At 39.7% G+C, this 22191-nt stretch overlaps 1 protein-coding gene across 1 annotated transcript in view; it reads right to left on the bottom strand.

The window, feature by feature from the left end:
- Nucleotides 1-2902: 2902 nt before the first annotated feature.
- LCK (LCK proto-oncogene, Src family tyrosine kinase) overlaps nucleotides 2903-22191 on the bottom strand; it is a 66238-nt gene continuing 46949 nt past the window's right edge. The window contains exons 4-13 of the mRNA XM_072136586.1: nucleotides 18999-19089; nucleotides 18710-18808; nucleotides 17061-17164; nucleotides 16801-16950; nucleotides 13907-14059; nucleotides 12476-12655; nucleotides 11487-11563; nucleotides 11184-11337; nucleotides 7602-7733; nucleotides 2903-4215 (exon numbers count right to left, since the gene is read on the bottom strand). Of these exons, the coding sequence (XP_071992687.1) occupies nucleotides 4013-4215; nucleotides 7602-7733; nucleotides 11184-11337; nucleotides 11487-11563; nucleotides 12476-12655; nucleotides 13907-14059; nucleotides 16801-16950; nucleotides 17061-17164; nucleotides 18710-18808; nucleotides 18999-19089 (1343 nt within the window). The 3' untranslated portion in view covers nucleotides 2903-4012. The remainder of the gene's footprint in view (nucleotides 4216-7601; nucleotides 7734-11183; nucleotides 11338-11486; nucleotides 11564-12475; nucleotides 12656-13906; nucleotides 14060-16800; nucleotides 16951-17060; nucleotides 17165-18709; nucleotides 18809-18998; nucleotides 19090-22191) is intronic.

Here is a 22191-nt window from a genome sequence, read left to right on the forward strand (position 1 = left end):
CCCATATGGGAAGAAGACCTAATTATACCTGCCATAACCAGTTTCTCAGCATAGGCCGTCTTTACACAAGCTCTATTGTGGAATCTATGATGGAACTAATAGACTCATAACCGCAAATAGTATATACGGCAAGGTTGGATTCGATAATGCACTTTATAAAAATACATCTTTTATGGGATTGCTGAATACATTAATATTTACAAGTATAATATATGGATTCTTGTGAATTTTGAGTAATTTGGAAACTGCGATATATATTAATTTTATTGTATATGAATTTTTGTTATTGCATTTATGTGTTTTTTGTGTATGAAATTTACTGTTTAGTAAAAAAACAGGAACTCCTTACATCATAGATGTCTATCATGTAAAGGGTTTTGTCCCCAGCAGTATTGTCTGTCTATGCTACAGGACTCAGCAGGGTCCGTGTTTCACAGACCTACAATGGCAGTGTGAAACTATCCTAAAGGTAGACATTGGGGCATATATACTTAACCGGTCCGGTCGCAATCCAGCGTGTTCTCCGTCGAGTATTCGGGTCTCCCGGCGATTCACTAAGGTAGTGCGCCCGATGTCCACTAGGTGTCGCTGCTGCGCTGAAGTCCGCTGGAGTTCACCATCCGTTGCTGGGTGCAGGTAAGCGCGTGTCAAGCATAATTTTTTTTTTTTTAAATTCCGTGGTTTTTCCAAATCCGTCGGGTTTTCCGACGGCCATGCCCGATTTCTGTTGCGTGCATGCCGGCCCGATGCACCACAATCCGATCGCGTGCGCCAAAATCCCGGGGCAATTCAGGGAAAAACGGCGCAAATCGGAAAAATACAGGAAACTCGAGGAAAAAAGCGATTCGGGCCCTTAGTAAAAGACCCCCATTGCTTTAACTGTGTGCTTTGATATGGAACCGAGATCTATAGACCAGCAGAAACCTACTCAATGTCAAAAAGGAAACATTTCCTGCTTGACAACCTCTTTAACCCCTTTGTGACATTTGACGTAATAGTACTGCATGGCGGGAGGCGCGTTCCCGCATTTTGGAAGGATACTGCATACCACACCTTTCTTTAGGATATCATGCTCTTTTGATAAAAATGTTAAATCTAGAAACTGTGTAAGCGTAATCTGTTTCAAAAATGTATTGTAAGTGAATATTTAAAGTTTATACTTTCAATTATATAGAGGAAAAGACATCTAACTCCTCTTACTACAGTAGAAATCTGCTGATCACTAAACTGCACAGTATACTGCTTAGGTCAATCTCTAATGAACACAGATTTTATTTTGAATGTCTATGAATGAAGGAGGAGCCAAGTTGCAGGGATAGAGAAAAGCATATGAGAATACTATGGGGCACATTTATCAATCTGTTTATGACAAAATGAATTCATAATTTATACCACAAAACTGTCAAAAACTTTTTAGATACTTTTATGAGTGCCACGCCAAAATGGGTGTGCCCTTAGAAAAATGATTGTGACCTCAGTAAAAGGGGGTGTGGCCTAAGAAAAGGACTTTGTGCTCTGGCTTCATAGGCTGTTGCACTCTCCCCTCCCTCTGCCTGCTGTAATCTCACTGCAGTAGAGGAAGTTTCAGCGTAGTATAGGAGGGGGGACAGTGGTGTAACTACCGCCGTAGCATGAGGTTCAGGGGCCCGGGGATGCACGCTCCCTGCAGTGCTTTGCCACCCGCTTGGAGTAAGTGTTCCGGGGCTGCAGTGCCGTGCCTGCCGGATCGTGCCCCCGGGCCCCTCCCTCTCTGTGCATCTACACACTGTGCATCTCCTGGCCTACCCACCTCTTTCCGGGATCCCCTGCCTGCTCATCTCCTTGACCCGCCCCCCCCAGCCATCTCTCTGACCCACCCCCCCAGCCATCTCTCTGACCCGCCCCCCCAGCCATCTCTCTGACCCGCCCCCCAGCCATCTCTCTGACCCGCCCCCCCCAGCCATCACTCTGACCTGCCCCCCCAGCCATCTCTCTGACCCGCCCCCCCCAGCCATCTCTCTGACCCGCCCCAACAGCCATCTCTCTGACCCGCCCGCTCATCTCCCTGACCTGCCCGCTCATGACCCTGCAGGGCGGCACAATCGACACTCTGCCCTTCCCCCCCCGCTCGCGCCTCCCCGCCGTCTGAATGCCACTGGACACCCACCTGAACACCTGCCTGAACACCCATACAGCCCCCAAACTTCCTAAAGGGTAAGTATATACAGATGTATTTATCTGTATGTATATATGTATTTATATGCATAAACTGTGTATATATTGTATATACACTGTGTATATGTGTATATACACTGTGTATATGTGTATATATTGTATATATACTGTGTATACATATATATATGTATGTATGTATATATATACTGTTTACATATGCATATTCTGTGTATATATATCCTATGTATATGTGTATATATGCATCTACTGTGTATATACTGTATATATATATATATATATATATATATATATACACTGTGTATACTGTATATATATATTTATACTATGTATACATGTATATACTGTATATATACTATGTATACATGTATATACTGTATATATACTATGTATACATGTATATACTGTATATATACTATGTATACATGTATATACTGTATATATACTATGCATACATGTATATACTGTATATATACTATGTATACATGTATATACTGTATATATACTATGCATACATGTATGTACTGTATATATACTATGCATACATGTATATACTGTATATATACTATGCATACATGTATATACTGTGTATATGTATATACTGTGTATAAATGCATTGAAGCATATACTGTATTTTTTCATCCATGTATTTATTTAAGCATATATATGTGCACATTTAAATATATGTGCATATATATATATATATATATATATATATATATATATATATATATATATATATGATGTGTGTTTTTGTATGTGGTAAGTATGTATGCTGTATATACTGAATGTGTGTGTATTTGCTGTATGTGTGTATATTCTGTATGTATATGCAGCATGTGTGTATATGGTGTTTTTATCCTGCATGTATGTGTATATATGGTCAGTGTATACTGTATGTGTGTATGTTTGTATATATGTATATATATATATATATGTATACCTATATATATGTGTGTGTTTGTGTGTTGTATATGTATATAATGTGTATACTGTATGGGTTTGTATATACTCTGTGTATAAATGTATATGAGTGCATAAATGTGTGTATAGGTCTATACTTGTATGTATATGGGTGTCAGTATACGAGTGTAGAACTTTGTGTGTATATAAAGGTGTGTATATATCAGTGTATAAATGTGTGTAATTGTATTAACATGTCTGTATAGGGGTACCTTCCCAAGAACATATGGGGGACGTATATCTGGCCGCAAATTTGCTGTCGGTTATACTTCCCTATAGGCTTCTATACGCCTGGGCTTGGTACGGTGAGCACAATGAGTACTCACTGTTTCGAGCAAAAGAGATAGAGCGTGCTCTATCTATGGCCGTAAGAACGACCATGTGCTCTATTCTCTATGGAGAGGGGAGGGGTGAGCTGCGTTCACCTCTCCTACTCTCCAGGGCGCCCGACGTGTACCTACCATATATATATATTTTAAGGGGAAGGGGGGCCCCATGCAGAAATCTGCTATGGGGCCCAGCCTCTCCTGGTTACGCCCCTGAGGGGGGATGTGCTCCTGCACATTCTAGCAGCCACAGCCTATGAAGCTACAACACGGCCCTTGATTAGCATAATTTAAAAAATATATATTTTAGAAAGCAGGAAGCCATGGTTAACAAATATAAGAAGATTACCACAGCCACTGTGCCTGAATCTATGAGCAAGTGTTGCTGGTACCATGCTTGATTGTGATGGTAGATTTCCTTTAAGCAAGGCCAGGGACTAACAAACAGGAGATATTTTCATTTTTCTCTTATCATGCGTAGTACGTAGTAAGTGCCATGTATTAACCTTAACTATTCATTTACAAAAAATGTTTGAGGGGGCAGTGACTTTTTAAGGCTGAGCTTGATACTGGCCTTCTGTAGCTGTGAAAAAATCTTCCAGATAAGACCGGAGAAATTCAAAAGTAGGTCTATCTTCTGGGTGTTCCTTCCAACATCGAATCATTAAATTATAAAGTTCCTCAGGGCAATCTTCTGGTCTTGGCATACGGTACCCTCGTTCAAGATGGTCTATAACTTCAGGGTTAGTCATGCCTGTAAAATTAAGAACACATTTTCTTATTTAAGTACACATATTCTACTCCTTAAAGGGGTTTTCCCACAAAAGAAAATTCTCACATCTCAATCCCCGAGTGATGTTAACACAATAAAGATCATTGTAACCCCTTACTTTACAATTTTACTTAGTTTTATTGCTGTTTAAACTCATATCACTCCCTAGTCTGCTCAGTGCAAAATCCCAGAGTGTGGACATGGAATCTCTAAGAAGACCCATGACTTTATTATGCATCTAGTTTTGTGGGCTCACAATGTAGTTATATTATCAGGGTACAGGTGTATATACAATTTTATCTGGCTTCTGACATTGTACTAACACACTGACACAGAAAGAGAGATGAGACAGGTCAAAGATGCATGAGATGATTACACACAGGCTGACCGCCTTTTACACTGTTACACTGTGAGCTCTGCTACATCACACAGATGTGTGCCTTCCTCCGGATCACTTATCTCCTTGTAGTTTGCAACCTCTCTCTCTGCTCACAATCTCCATGCAGGATGTGAGTGTCTCTGAGATCTGTGCAGGAAGGGTGGCTATGGGCAGACTGTAGAGAGAGACAGAAATCTCATCTGCACAATCTCACACAAAAATCCAAGATGGCTCCCGACCCTAAGTCAGAAGTTACAGGGTTGTGTCTAGGGGCAACTGAAATTGTATACACCAGGACTGATAGAGACAGGTTGGACTTACATCTGTGAAATGCTGTATTTTTGTTAGTAACAGTGAATTAGAGAATGTGTTATTTTGTTATCCTGAGTACATATAAGAAACTTGTCTTTGTGGGAATACCCCTTTAACTCCCCACTGGGTTAATGTTGTGGCGACTGGTCCTGAGGCAGGAGGCACTCTGCCTCCACCCAGGTTTGGTGGACCTCACTCTTTGGGACATATTTATCAGGACCTGGCGTGGCGCAGAGGCCCTGAAATAATCGCAAATGCTATCTTATTGCTAGCACTTGCGATTATTTGCCCCGAACTGGCGTGAAGGGAGGGGGGCCCAGCCGGCCGACCGGAGGTCGCGGCCAGCCAGGAGTGGGCCGGCGCGGGGCGTTACTGTCCCCGCGCCAGTGCACTCGCTGCTGCCAGGCCCTGCCTGGTGTAGGATAAACGCCTGGTGTAGGATAAACGAACATGCAGCGGCGGGGCTATCATACGCTGGCGCACGATATTTGGTATCGCCGCGTCCATAACAATCCGTACAATAACTCAGAAACATTATTGGACCTGCTTGGTGAACGCCGTAAAAACAAAACCCAAAAACTCGCCAAAAATGTACATTTTTCATAAAATCTCTACACAAAAATGTTCAAAAAAGTGATCAAAAAAAGTTATGTGCGCCAAAACGGTACCACCGAAAAGAACAACTCAACACATAAAAAATAAGCCCTAAACTAGCTCTGTCAACCAAAAAATATTAAAGTTACGTCTCCAAAAAGATGGCGATGCAAAAATAAATGAAAAACTATATAAATGAGGTATCACCGTAATCATAGTGATTTATAGAATAAAGATAATATAGTATTTTTAGCGTACGGTGAACAAACCCCAAAAAAACGAAAAGAAAGTAAACCAAAATTGACAATTTTCTTTTCACCCATACATTCAAGAGTTAATAAAATAAGCTAATCATCAATAAGCTAATGACCCACTAAAATGAAGTATTTGTAAAGTGCATCTCATGTCGCAAAAAATAAGCCCTTATATGTCCAAATTGCCAAAAAAAATAAAGATTGTCAGCTTCCCTTCGATGCCCTGACGTGTGCCACATATGGGGTATTGTTATACGAGGGAGGGATTGGGTATCAAATTTTGTGGAGCGTTTTGATACATTTACATTTTTTTTAAAAACTCATTCATTTAGCTAAAAAAAATTTACTTTCAAAATTGTTTTAACCCCTGTAAAACAATTAAAGGGTTAACAAACTTCATAAAAGTTGTTTTACGTACGTTGAGGGGTGTAGTTTCTGTAATGGGGTAATTTATGGGGTTTTACTATATTTAGGTCTCTCAAAGTGATTTGTTTTTGTTTTTTATGAAAAGGTGAAAAATTGAACCTAACGTTCAAAGCCCCATAACATCCTACAAAAATAATAGTATGCATAAAAAACCATGTCCATATAAAGAAGACATTTAGTGAATGTTAGTTATTAAGTATTTTTGCGGTTATGACTATGTATGGAAAAAGCAGAACATTTTGTAGTTCGAAAATCAAGAATTTTTCCAAATTTTCACCAAATATCTGATTTTCTCATAAATAAATGCAAAACATACCACCAAAATTTTTCAACTAACATGAAGTACAAAGTGTCACGAGAAAACAATTTTAAAATCACTTGGATATGTTAAAGCGTTTCAAAGTTATAACCATTTAAAGTGACACAGGGCAGATTTGAAAAAATGGGCGTGTCAGGAAGGTGAAAAGTGGCTTCGGCGTTAAGGGGTTAATTGATTGAAAAGGCTATGGCCCCTAAGTGGCACTGTGGAATCACAACCCACACAGGTTTTCGAGGCTAGAGATGTACATCCAGCTTTGTAGGTGCTTTAAAAACCCAGTAGAGACGTTATTCACCAAGTCGGTAAACAGCCTAAAAATGCTCTCAAATCTTAAAATAATTTGTCACACAACATTTGAGGTGCAAGTTACTCCAGTTTTCTGGCGTATACAGATTGATACATCTACCCCAATGTTTCTTATTTGTTCATAATGCAATAAATAATTTAGCAGGTGGTGAGGTCTCACTGTTATCTCTCTACTATGAACTAATTTGAGTGGAACTCTCTCCTTCTGCCTTCCCAGACTTATGTTTTTGGAATATCTTGAAATCTGTTTGCCTGCTCTATTGTAAAAGTGACTGGTCATGTTGTTGTGTTCTGGGGAACCATGATCAGCCTTTGAACTATTTCATGGTTTCTGGGCACCCTGGTTGAGAACTACACCAATTCAAAAGGTTGAATAGGGTTCAATAGAGGCCAATGGGACTCTCTCCATTAAATTCTATAGGAATCATGGGTAGCCCCCGTCTTCATATTGGTTGTGGTCCTATACTTATTATGCATTAATGGCATACTTAGGAAAGTAATGTAGAAAGAAAACAGGTGGGCATATCTGTTTTGATATAAGTTGGCACTAGGGTTGCCAAAAATGCCATTGACAAATTTAGGTAACTGGGCTTTTGAGAAAAAAAAACGTGTGCTGTGTGACTGTGCTGAGCGTGAAGATCATTGAAATGTGACAAATGAAGACGATGATAGAAGAACTCACCAAAAAGTTCTGCATTATTGTGTATCAGACATGTATCAACATAACTACTTAGTAGGATGGGGGAACCAATCTTGAAAAACTTCTCTGTCACCATACCTGGGTAAGGAATTCGTCCATGCGTGATGATTTCAGTTAAGAGAATGCCAAATGACCATACATCTGATTTGACGGTGAATGTTCCATAATTTATTGCTTCAGGAGCTGTCCATTTAATCGGGAATTTGGCACCTGCAGTTAAAGAACCATATTATCTTGCTGATTTAATCTACAATGCTAATCTAGTACTTGGCAAAACATGCATTGGCTATTGCCCATTCAAATGTTTATTCACCTCTTCACTAGGTGAGCCCTCGTCGTACAGACGTGGGATTTGCTGCATATTGCAGAAAACACCCACTGCCAACACCCGCGGTCGGCTTTCAAAGTCCGGTGGTGCTTAGGCAGCACAACAATGGCACATTGTAATGAATCATGTGTAAAAATGTCACATAATGCCATATAGTACTATTGCAGTATAAGGTGGGATTGATCAGACTGTCTAGGGTTAAAGTACCCTAGAGCAGTGATGGGGAACCTTTTTGAGATAGAATGCCCAAACGACAGCCAAAACCCACGTATTTATCGAAAGTGCCAACATGGCAATGTAAATAGTAATGTATTGCTCCCTGCTCATAACTTATCATTTCAGTTTCACTCCAGGATCCCGTGAACAGGAACACTTGCATTTCTCAGAGCAGGAGCTCTTAGGATAATCCTTGCCTGCTCTACGCTTCTCACTTCTCCTGTAGTCCCAGGCAGCTCAGGATGTGTTTCTTTAGAATAACCCTGAACGTGGTGTGTACTGGGTTGCCTGGAACTGCAGGTGGAGGTCTTGAGTCCTGTCTGGTAAACTCTGGAGTGATGGCCTCGGTGCCCACAGAGATGGATCAGAGTGTCAACTCTGGCACCTGTGCCATAGGTTTGCCACCACTGCCCAAGAGGGTCTAAAACAAATAGTAAAAAAAAAATTAAAATCACCCCCTAAATAAATAAACAGTAAAAATCACAAACATGTCCCAAAATGCCCGATCAAAATTTAAAAAATATTATTCCCAGCGGTGAATCCCATAACTGAAAATAGCATCCAAATGTCCAAAGCACCACTTTTATGCCATTTTACACCACATAAAAAGTTATCAAAAGATCGCACACTCCTCAAAATTATTGCAACTAAAACATCTGTATATCTTGCAAAAAATTAAGTTTTACACATCTCCATACACTGCAGTATGAAAAAGTCATCAGTATCAGAAAATAGTAAAACTAAAAAAAAATATTTTCAGACACATTTTCCGACATTTTTTTATCAAAAACATGTGCTGTTTGCCTTTCAAGTGTGCAGGGTGCAACAGATTAATGAATTGTGAGACCGTTCTTCATGAATCTGGCGCCCCCTGCACTGCTCCAGCAGAATGCACCATTTTTTTTATGGTGCACTTTGTTCATGCTGCAGAATTGTGGCGCATCTACTGGTGCACATTTATTTCGTATTATCAAACACAGTGCAAACGCTACAAAAAACTGGCGCAAACACTTTATAAATACTTTAGTTTAGTGCAAAGTCAGAAAACTGGTGCAAACACCTACCGTAAATAAATGGGGATCATAGTTTTAATCATATAAAATCATAGTTTTTATATAGGTTTTACAACACGGTAAAACCTATATAAAATTGCTATCTCCGTGATCGTACCGAACCAAACAAAAAAGAAGATATATAATTTGGCGCTCACAGTGAAAGTTGTCAAAAACTGAGCCCACAAGAAAGTGATGCAAATTTTTTTTGCCAATTTCACCACATTGAGAATTTTTTGCTGCTTCCCAGTACACGGCATGGAATAATAAATAATGTCACTGAGAAGTAAAATTCGTTAAGTGGGAAAAAAGCCCGCCTTTAAAAAATAAAAGTTATAGATTTGGTGAAAGGTGGGGAGCAAAAAATGAACAAAAAAGGCTTTGTAGCGATTGGTTTCATTCTAAATACAGGCGGTCCCCTACTTATTGTACATAAGTACAGGTACATACCTGTACGTTTTATTGCGTATGGGGAAGTATGAAGAGGGCTCTGTGTAGCCACAGCTGCGGATACTCCACGCCCCAGTAGCCGCATAACAAAATTAGCATAAAGCTATAATATAAGTTCACAAAACAGTTCTGGGACGTTACGATTAGCCCTTAAAAGGGCTATCCTCACTTCCTATTGATCCACCTACCTTTATAGGTAGATTCGTAGTGGTAGGTTCTCTTTAACCCCTTAATGCTTGCGCCGTAGCTCTACGGCGCAGAGGTATAAGGGATGTGTGAAGACGGCTCACGGGCTGAGTCCTCTTCATACAGAGTTGGGGGTTGTTGCATATTGCAGCAAACCCCCACCACTAATAACCGAGGTCGGTGCTTGCACCGATCGCGGCTATTAACCCTTTCAACGCCACCGGCAAAGTCGCCGGCGGCGTTTAAAAGACGGATGACGTTCGGGGGCGCGGCGATCGGTTGCCATGGTAGCCTCGGGTCTTCGTTTGACCCGAGACTATCTGGCCAGTGGCTCATTGTAATGAATGTGCTGCAAAAATGCCATATATTGCAATACAGAAGTATTGCAGTATATTGTAGGAGCGATCTGACTATCTAGGGTTAATGTACCCTAGATGGTCTAAAAAATTGTGAAAAAAAAAGAAAAAAAAAAGTTTAAAAAATAAAAAAAATTTATAAAATATTAAAAATGCAAATCACCCCCCTTTCCCTAGAACGGATATAAAACATAATAAACAGTAAAAATCACAAACATATTAGGTATCGCCGCGTCCCAAAATGCCCGATCTATCAAAATATAAAAACGGTTACGGCCGGCGGTGACCTCCGAGGCGGGAAATGGCGCCCAAATATCCGAAATGTGACTTTTACACCTTTTTACATAACATAAAAAATGAAATAAAAAATGATCAAAATGTTGCACAGACCTCAAAATGGTAGCAATGAAAACGTCGCCTCATTTCGCAAAAAATGACCCCTCACACATCTCCGTGCGCCACAGTATGAAAAAGTTATTAGCGTCAGAAGATGGCAAAAAAATGTTTTTCTTTTTTGCACACATTCGTTTAATTTTTGAAAATGTATTAAAACACAATAAAACCTATATAAATTTGGTATCACCGTAATCACACCGAACCAAAGAATAAAGTAGGTGTGTTATTTGGAGCGAAGAGTGAAAGTCGTAAAAACTGAGCCCACAAGAACGTGATGCACGTGCGTTTTTTTTTCAATTTTTCCACAATTGGAATTTTTTTTCAGCTTCGCAGTACACGGCATGTTAAAATAAATAACATTACGGGAAAGTAAAATTTGTTACGCACAAAATAAGCCCTCACACAGGTCTGTACACGTAAAAATGAAAAAGTTATGGATGAGCTGGTGCCGGTACTTACTTTTGTTAGTGTTATAAACCGCGGTATCGCGGTTTTAACACTTTTTAAACTCTAGAGTAGAACAGGCTTCGACGCTGCGTGCGCACGATCGTTCGCGCGCCTACATAGGAAATGCCGGAGACGTTGGTGCTGGTGCTCGGTATTTACTGCTTACACCGACCATTCTAAGTGGTAGGTTTCCTTTAAGTCTAAACAGTTTTCTGGTGTAGTTATTTACCTTCTCGTGCTGTGTACTCATTGTTCTCTATCAAACGAGCCAAACCGAAATCTGCAATTTTGCAGGTCACTTTTTCTGATACCAAGATATTGGCAGCTCGCAGGTCTCGATGGATATAATTTTTACGTTCCAGGAAAGCCATTCCCTCTGCCACCTAGTGATTATTAAAATACATTACAATGTATATTTCCAATTAATTTCTATCAAGTATTCACAATCCATGTTCTTCCAACCTTTTTTTTTGTTTCAAAAACTATTTCTATGTTTTCTTTTAGGTTCATCATTCTAAAGTAGAATTCTTACCTGAGCTGACATATCAATAAGTTTATAGACATTTAGTCTGGCACCTTCTGCTGTCTTCAAATAATCTACCAGGCTCCCTGTAATGTTAAGAAAGAGGTCAGTGGCATTTTCTAATGTATAAACCACAATCTAGATTGTGATCAATTGTGTCAATCTTGACCTGGTGTATAATTCATCTGGACACACAAAATACTGAGAGCCTCATACTATAGTGTGCAGTCTAGAGATATAGACAGACCAAAGTTGGGAATGCAAGCAAAAAAATTGATATTACTAGCCACACCCATTACTGTGATCCTAATCCTACCTCATAATAATAATAATAATTCTTTTATTTATATAGCGCACACAGAGAATGCAGCGCTGCACAGAGCTTGCCAAATCGGTCCCTGTCCCCAATGGGGCTCACAATGTAATAGTATGCCCACACACCCTTTAGCAGCCCCCACACAATACAATGCCCCTCTTTGTGGCCCGCACATTTAATGAAGCTCCCTTCCTGTGGGTCCCACACTCTAGATTACATATTCTTATGGTCCCCACTGTGTAATACCCACTATGGTGTACCCCCACCTATAATGTGCCCCTAATGTAGCCCCTCTATTCTTAAGCCCCCACTTTACAATCCCCTTATCAATCCCATCTTTTTCCATCTGAAATGCTCCCATTTTGTAGCCCTGTTCTACTAATGCATGTCCTTATGAACACCATATTTATATTAGTCTTCTCCCCAGTCAACACATTAGCCCCTTGCTTCACCATTACACTCCACTCTGTGTACAGACAGCACAGATAAAATTGACATAGGAACTTCCCATCACCCAGGACAATGGGGTAGAACTCAGACTGTCTTGCTGAATATGGCATTGTTGAGAAACTATGGTCATTGTATTCAGAATACTTGTCAGTTATTATCCTCTATACTAGCACCCTAGGAAGATACAGAAGTTAACTCCCTATTATAACTCTGTACTTTAGTTAACTCTAACCGTTTTCCATGAACTCTGTAACAATAAATATAGGTTCTTCAGTCACTACTGCATGTAAGCGGACCAATCGTCGATGCTGCAGCTGCTTCATTAGGTTGGCTTCTGCCAGGAAAGCTGCAGGAGGCATGGTGCCCTGCTTGAGGCTCTTTATTGCAACTTTGGTGTGTTTACTGTAGTATCCTGTTAAAAAAAACAAAGACTCATAATTATTAAAAAGTAGACAGTTAGACAAACGGTGAATTAACGGTGATGGTGAATTATACATATGATCTAAGTGTAGACTAGATTGTGTTTTTTTAGAATGCAATGTATTGTAGTGCACATTACATACATTGATTTATATAGTGACATACAGAAACAATCTAAGTGAATACACACAATTATGTTAAGCTTCTGTTAAATCCTTTTCAAATTGAGACAGAGTTCCAGTTTTTTAGCTTAGGAGTCCTCTCTTGCTTCAGTGTACTGCATACGGCTTATTTGCAGGGAATCCAAGTGTTATTATATTGTCTCATATTCAGAAGAAGGGTCTATCAAGCCGTTTACTGATTAATGTAGTCTAAATGGTTTCTCAGATGTTACATTTTATTCAAGACAGGAAGGTTACACTAAGTGATAGTCCTGCTTTATGCTTTTGAAGGGTAGTACCAAGTTTAATTGTTATCCTTATCCACGGTTCTTGTGATCAGTGAGGGTCCCAGCAGGTGGACCTCCAACAATCTCTTTTTTTAACTTATTGCACATATATTTAAATGTATGTCATCTGCAAAGGTTATTTTACACAGAAGTCTGCGGTGATTCTCCTCCAGTCTTACCATCTGGTAGTATATTTGTATATTTGCATTTTCTAATCAAGTACCATGACCTTATTCGGTCCTATGTTACCTGTCACCCAAAACAAAAGCACTAGGAGCTGCTTATTAATGCAGCAGTGTTACACTGATGCATTATCAGAAAACCTCCGATAACACGAGCAAACACTGCTATGGAGTACAATAGAAACGCAATGCCCCTTCCCTGGACCGCCCCTCTTACTCCACTGTCCCTAACCCCGCCCGCTTTGAGCGTGGTCCGCCGTTTCTATTGCACTCCGCAGAAGTGTTTGCTAGTGTTATCCGTGGTTTCCGATAATGCTAGCAGTGTAAGACTGCTGCATCAGAGATAGCGCTAGGAGCTGCTTACATCAGTAAGCAGCTCCTAGTGCTTTTGTTTTGTTTGACAGGTCCTCTTTAAATGGTCACTAAATTTTGTAATGCTGTGCAAGACCTAGAATTTGCTTCTGAGAGGTTTTTGAGGCACAGCTGGTAGAGACGACAATTGTTTATATGCAGTAAGGGCAAAGTATATGAAGGGTAATGACATATGTCATAGTATAGAATGGGGACAAATAATACATATAGTGCATAGGACACAAGTTGAAGATTTACATACCCATCCACACTTCACCAAACTGCCCTGCACCTAATTTTTTCACCAACTGAAGTGAACTGCGTGAAATTTCCCATTCATCTCCCCACCAGGGCTTTTGTGGACGTTGAGTCTGGCATGGTTCCTTCAGTAAGGTGCATAACCCATCCAAGTTATCTACATAAAATAAGAAATATGGTTTATTAACCCCTTAGTAATAAAGACAGATTTGACCTATAGGGTGCAATGTATTTTCGTTTTCTTGCGTGAATACATCTTAAAGGGGTATTCCTACAAAGACATGTGAGTTTCTTAAAGGGGTATTCCCACAAAAACAAGTTTCTTATATATAACAGGATAACAAAATAACACATTCTCTTATTCACTGTTATTAACAAAAATTCAGCATTTCACAGATATAAATCCAACCTGTCTCTATCAGTCCTGCTGTACACAATTTCAATTGGCCCTAGATCCGACCCTGTAACTTCAGACTTAGGATCGGGAGCCATCTTGGATTTTTGTGTGATTGTGCAGATGAGATTTCTGTGTCTTATGCCTGTAGCCACGCCCCCTGCATGGAGCTGAGAGACACATACACTGATTTACTTCCTGGCAGGAGATTGTGAGAAGAGGCAAGCTGCAAACTACAAGCTACAAGGAGATAAGTGATCCGGAGATGGGGGAGGCAGGCATAGATCTGTGAGAACACAGATGTAGCAGTGTTGTGTGTGTTATCTAATGGATCTCATACATCTCTGATCTGTCTCATCTCTCTATGTGTCAGTGTATTAGTACAACGTCAGAAGCCAGATGAAAGTGTATTCACACCTGTAGCCTGATAATCTAACCACATTGTCACCCCACAAAACTAGATGGATTATAATGTGTCTGCTTAGAGAGTCCCCGCCCACACCCTGGGATTTTTCACTGAGCACCACAGAGAGTGATAGGAGTTAAAACAGCAATAAAACTGAGTAAGATTGTAAAGGAAGGGGTTAAAATGATCTTTATTGTGTTAACATCACCAGGGGATTCAAATGTGAGAATTTTCTTTTGTGGGAAACTCCTTTAAATATACTCACGGTAACAAAATAGCACATTCTCTAATTCATTGTTATTAAGAAAAAAAACAGCATTTCACATATATAATTTCAACCTTTCTCTATCAATCCTGGTATATACAATTTTGGTTGCCCCGGGATCCGACGATAGGTCTTCTGACTACGGCCAGCAGGACAGATTCTTTTCATGAATAGCTCCTCCTGCCTGCACAATGCAGTGCTCTCTGCCTCCAGCCCCTCTCCCCTGAATTAAAAGACCAACTCAGACACAGACAATTCCTGCCAGGAACCAGCATTGTGCAGAGACTTACTCTACAAACTACAGATAAGATCTTTATAGTAGGGGAAGGAGGTAGAGCAGAGCTGACTCTGTATGTGTTATAGCTTAGATATAGCAGAGCTGGAGTTTGTCATTGTGTTTTATATTAATCTCATGGATCTAATCATCTCTGATCTGTCTCATCTCTCATTTTCTATGTATCAGATACAAGTGAATGTTCAGAAGCTAAATAAAGGTGTAAATAAACCCTGTACCCTGATGATCTAAGCACATTGTTAGCACACAGCATCTCATAGCACAGAGGGATCATGAAGTTCCTGTTCAGAGAGACCCTTCCCAGACTTTGGAATTTTACACTGATCACTGAGTAATAGGCGCTAAAACAGCAATAAACTGAGTAAAATTGTTAAAAAACATCACTGGGAAATTAAAATTTAAGAACTTTCATGCGCAAAAACCCCTTTAAAAGCTAAAACGTTATCAATTTTTCAATTGATTGTCCATGAATAAAATTTTTGCTAACTGTTTAGTCATTTTTAGTGGCAGTATTATGGGGTAAGTATAACTGACTAAGTAGTGTTAACTCCAAGGTGTGTGTTCTTTTTTTTTAAATATATATATATACTGTGTCATTGCCTGTGTGTCACCAGCAGGCATGGTAATGCCGCTGATAGAAAGAAGAAGACCTGAACCTGTGGTGGGACACAAAAAAAACTTGGCTTATACTCAAGTATATACGATAACTACTTTATATCTGGCCAGCTTTGATTACCGGTTTATGGCTAATTCTGTCCCCTAACACTTCTTTTCCGCTTCTCTTGCCTTTTGCTATTGCTTTGATATACTGTGTGTCTGCCCCTTCTAAATAATTAGAGCATTATCTGCTGCTTGTCTCTCTGTAGCTTGTCATCTTTCCTGTGCACTTATTAAGTGTAGGGATTGTCAACCAGAAGTTCCTGACCACTAACGTTTGGTATGCTTGTTCAATAGGTGACAGGGGTTGTGGGTTAATGTAGGGCCTGCACTCCTTCCTATTGTAACACACAGGTAATAGAGGGTAAAGTAGTATTTACAAATGTGTAATATTTTATATAGGGTTGATAAGAGTAATTGGGGCAGATTTACTTACCTGGTCCAGCGGCGCGTTCTCTGCTGTGGATTCGGGTCCGGCCGGGATTCATTAAGGTAGTTCCTCCGACGTCCACCAGGTGGCGCTGCTGCGCTGAATTTCCCCGGAACGCACTGGAATACACCGAGCCGGGCTGAGTGAAGGTAAGTGCAAGCTCCGCAACACATTTTTTTTTAAATGCGGCGGTTTTTCCGAATCCGTCGGGTTTTCGTTCGTCCACGCCCCCGATTTCCGTTGCGTGCATGCCAGCGCCGATGCGCCACAATCCGATCACGTGCGCCAAAATCCCGTGGCAATTCAGGGGAAATCGGCGTAAATCGTAAATATTCGGGTAACACGTCGGGGAAACGCGAATCGGGCCCTTAGTAAATGACCCCCATTGTGTCTATAACTTACAAACTGCAAACTCTAGGTTGTATATCAAAAGAAACAAATGTATTATTACCAGAGTAATGTTGCACAAGTTCCTGGAGGTTCTTGAAAGTTATTCGAGGTGATATATAGAAACCCCCATTGTCCAAATTGCGAATTTTGTAATGTTTCACCACCTCTCCATGTTCCTGATCTAGATCACGCACGGATAATGAGAAGGAACCTGGGTTACATTCAAAGAGAGAATGACATTTTATACCACCAAAAATTAATATAATATAATAATTAATATCCACTGAAATGTAAAAAAAAAGCATTACATGTGAATAATACCTTTATTTGTTTCACTCTCTCTGATAAGGAAAGATCCTTGTTGGTTTCCTGGAGCCAAAAGCTGGCGTTCAGCATCTTTTCGACCCAGATCCTTGAAGAACCAACTAAAAAAACATATTGAGCCATATTTTCACAAAGTAAATGTAAAAAAGTAACTAAGAAACAAATATACAATGGACGAGCACAGGTAAATTTGGATTTTAACAACTCCAACATGCTGTAATGTCACAGGTAAACCACCAATGTCAACCCAAGTATTTGGAATATGATTAGTAGTTTCTTTGACAAAATAAAAAGTCAGATTTTTACACTTCTGTACGTATTTTCGCTTTAGTAGACGTGGGATCGATCCATTCTAGGGTAAAATATTTAATCAAAAAGATGTTGCTATATGCAAGATTTTGTATTATTGAGAAGTGGATTGCTTCCACTCATATGTGCATAAGAGTACTTTGAAGACGGCTTGCAAGTTGTGCAATTTAAAAAAAAAAATGAAGAATTCGACAGATAATAACTTCTATGAAGAGAAGAGTTACTTTATTAATTAATAAGGGAATAAGGTTGTCTTGAGGAGTGGGATTAGGGAGCATGTGGAAGGGGGGAGGGAGAGGAGAAGAGTTACTTTATTAATTAATAAGGGAATAAGGTTGTCTTGAGGAGTGGGATTAGGGAGCATGTGGAAGGGGGGAGTGGGAGTGGCGAGGGTATGGGGAAAAAGAAAAAAAGAGAATACTTGAAAAGGGATAAGGGATAAATACTGTAGAATGTGGGGAAGAAGGGGAAAGGATAGGAATAGAAGGAATAGTGAAGAAATAAGGAAATTTGTATTATTGGTGAGATTTGATGCCCTGTCTAGATGTAGGTGGCTGCCTGTGCATTGGCTGCAGTTTTTGAACACCACCCAATCCCACCCTGCTCTTCACCACTAAGCGGATCATCAGAAGCAAAACTGGTTGCAACAGACCACCGGATCCTGGCAGCTAAGAGCACCAGTAACAGCTTTGCTCCTGAAATGTAACGGATCACAACCAGAGCCTTACTGCAAGTCAGGAGGAACGCTGCACTAAGGCTTCAGTGGCAGCCACACCTAGTCAGCTTAAGCGCCGGTACTTGGCAAAAGTGGAACTATCGGCAGTGTCTCTTCTCTTCTGCCAAACCAACAGCAGAACACCACTATTTCACCACAACACCCCACTACCAACCCTACTGTAGTAACTCCTATGCATGTCTGTGTAGCTTGTGTCTATTTGTTATTGCGACTGGCATGTTTTCGTACTGTAGTTGTTTCCCTATATGTAATATTTATCTTGTAACCTGTATTGTGCTGTATCACAATGTCCTGTAACTATGTTTTTATGCAACTAAGGAACTAGCAACATGTAAAAATGTGCCTCTCGAAGTGTATTTATGTATCTGTAACATTAATCCTGTCTCTAACTGTGTAATACTATGTACAAAAGAATCCCCCCACCCCCCCAGGGAATCAATAAAGTTGTATCCTAGCGTATTATAATAAAAGGTTCTGGTTCACAAAGAGGAAAATGTTCCTTCTGTTCCTTTCACTGACAATATACTTTTTGAACTATGAAGATTGATTGAATGCGTCTCAGAAATTTACGCATAGTCACAGGGTCATTAGTAATACTTACCGTTCAGATGCTATTCCAGTTACTGATGTTACAAAATTATATGGCACATATCCCTCTTCTCCTGTGCGCAAGGACTTAGCTTTCCACCACTCCCCCGTTCTGTAAAGTATAAAATGTTAAAAACAGCTAACATTAAACAAGCTAAAAGAGCCAACTAAAACCCACTCCTGCTTGTTTATTTAGTTGACATCACCATTATACATTTTTTTGTGCTGAAGATCTCCTTTAACTTTACTAGTTCATCAGAACTAGGCAATAATAATAAACAGTGCGCAGACTCAACACTTACGATTCCAGGATTTGAAGTGTCTCTCCAGTCTGAAATCCAAGGTCACCATTATGTACAGGAACATAATTAAAAAGAGCCACCACCTGATTATCTAGACAATAAAAAATGACAACGCATACATATTACACGTGAAGGGTTTGCCAATAAAAGTTCTTAAATCTTAATCCCCTAATGATGTTAACACCATAAAGATAATTTTCAACCCCCTTTTCAATTTGACTTTTTTTTGCTCCTATCACTGCATTAGCAGCTCAATATAAGATTTGTCTCTGTGGGTGGACACTAACAGATCAGAGTCATGAGAAATGATTTAGCTCTGCTATTTCACCTAACTGATAAGACACAGACTCAGCACTGCTATGCCCCCCATCCTAGAATAAAGACTCTGATTTTGTCGGTAGAGCAGGTCTCCTTTGCACACTGCTGGATACGGAGTGCCTCTGGCTCTAGTGCTCTCTGTCTCCTCCCTCCCGATACGGCAGTACAGCAGATGGGTATGAGGAATCTGAGCAGAAAGAAAGACTTGCCCAACCATAGTCAGGACTGAGTTTATGGTCATATCCAATGAGACTCAAAATATACAACACAGGGACTGATAGAGACATGCTAGAATTATATCTGTGAAATGCTGTATTTTTCTTAATAACATTGAATTAGAGAATGTGTTATTTTGCCAAGTATATTTAAGAATTTCGTCTTTGTGGGAATACCCCTTTTAATATGACAAAAGTATGCAATTAAATGTAATCATTATATTTTCAAAATTGTTAATAGTATGATGAAAATAACACTTATGAGAATTTCACACTTCTCTGAATGTTATTATCACAAATATTTATTTTTTTAACCCCTTAAGGACGCAGGGTTTTTTCGCTGATTTCTCATTCTCCACCTTCAAAAATCTATAACTTTTTAATTTTTCTGTGTACAGAGCTGTGTGAGGGCTTATTTTGTGTGTAACAAATTTTACTTTTCCGTGATGTTATTTATTATTCCATGCCGTGTACTGGGAAGCAGGAAAAAAATTACAAATGTGGAAAAAAAATTTTAAAAAACGCATTTGCGTTCTTGTGGACTCCATTTTTACGACCAAATTTATACAGGTTTTATTGCATTTTAATACATTTTCAAAAATTAAACTAATGTGTACGAAAAAGGAAAAAAAATTGCCATCTTCTGATGCTAATAACTTTTTTATACTTTGGTGTACAGAGCTGGGGGAGGTGTCATTTTTTGCAAAATGAGCTGACGTTTTCATTGCTATAATTTTGAGGACTGTGCGACATTTTATTACTTTTCATTACCTTCAGACATTCGGGCGCCATTTCCCGTCTCGGAGGTCACAGCCGTTTAAAACCGTTTTTATATTTTGATAGATCGGGCATTCTGGGACGCGGCAATGTTTGTGATTTTTACTGTTTATTATATTTTATATCAGTTCTAGGGAAAGGGGCTTGATTTGAACTTTTAATATTTTATGAATTTTTTAACATTTTTTTTCTTTTTTTTCCCACTATTTCTTAGACCATCTAGGGTACATTAACCCTAGATGGTCAGATTGTTCCTACCATATACAGGCGGTCCCCTACTTAAGGACACCCGACTTACAGACAACCCATAGTTACAGACGGACCCCTCTGCCCACTGTGACCTCTGGTGAAGCTCTCTGGATGCTTTACTATAGTCCCAGACTGCAATGATCAGCTGTAAGATGTCTGTAATGAAGCTTTATTGATAATTCTTGGTCCAATTACACCAAAAATTTTGAAACTCCAATTGTCACTGGGGCAAAAGAAAATTTTTTTTCTAGAACTTCCATTATAAAATATACAGTTTCGACTTACATACAAATTCAACTTAAGAACAAACCTCCAGACCCTATCTTGTATGTAACCCGGGGACTGCCTGTACTGCAATACTACTGTATCACAGTATATGGCATTTCTGCAAACTATACATTACAATGAGCCACTGGCTCATTGTAATGAATATGCAGAAGCCATTCGGCCTCGGGTCAAACGAAGACCTGAAGCTGTCATGGCAACCGATCGCTGCCCCCCCATGATGTTTGCGGAAGCGACGATCGGAGGTAAGATGGCGGCACCCCATGCGACCAACTTTGCCCATCTCTGTATGAAGAGGGCTCATCCCGTTCTAGGGAAAGGGGGGTGATTTGAATTTTTAGGTTTTTTTAATATAATTTTTTTTTTTACTTTTACTTTAACTATTTTTCAGACTCCCTAGGGTACTTTAACCCTAGGTTGTCTGATCGATCCTACCATATACTGCCATACTGCAATATGGCAGTATATAGGGATTTTACTCCTCATTCATTACAATGTGCTGATAGCACATTGTAATGAATGGGTTAAAACGAGACAGCATCGGGCCTTCGTGAGACCCGATGCTGTCATGGCAACGGATCACCGCTCCCCGTGACATCAGCCGTGAAAGCACCCGCGATCGGTGCTAGCCGTACTAGTATAGGCCCCACATATATAGTGTTGCCACGTCAAATCTAAATTGTTATTAAAACTCCATGATGAATGGTGCAAAAAACATCTTTATAAACCCCAAAATTATGATTTTATCAATCTTGTCTTAAATGAAGTTGCAATAAAAAGTGATTAAAAAAGTATCACTCAAATTAAATGGCAAATTACGCAAAAAATTTCACCATTTTTAAATTTTTTCTATAAATAAACGCAAAATGTAACTTATCAACCAAAATTTACCAGTAACTTGAAATACAACATATGATGAGAAAACAATCTCAAAATGGTATGTTAAAGTTTATGCTGCCTTAAGGGGTAAAATACCATTTTTTGTACATTTATGTATTAGTATAGACCAGTGATTTTCAACCTTTTTTGAGCCGCGGCACACTTTTTATACTTAGAAAATCCTGGGGCACACCACCAACCAAAATAGCACAAAATGACACTAAAACAGTCATAAAAGGCCTCCCTTTACTAATAAAAAGCCCCTAGCTGCCTCCCTTTACTAATAAAAAGCCCCTAGCTGCCTCCCTTTACTAATAAAAAGCCCCTAGCTGCCTCCCTTTACTAATAAAAAGCCCCTAGCTGCCTCCCTTTACTAATAAAAAGCCCCTAGCTGCCTCCCTTTACTAATAAAAAGCCCCTAGCTGCCTCCCTTTACTAATAAAAAGCCCCTAGCTGCCTCCCTTTACTAA

This window comes from Engystomops pustulosus, chromosome 2 (assembly GCF_040894005.1).
Source record: "Engystomops pustulosus chromosome 2, aEngPut4.maternal, whole genome shotgun sequence".
Taxonomy (NCBI): domain Eukaryota; kingdom Metazoa; phylum Chordata; class Amphibia; order Anura; family Leptodactylidae; genus Engystomops; species Engystomops pustulosus.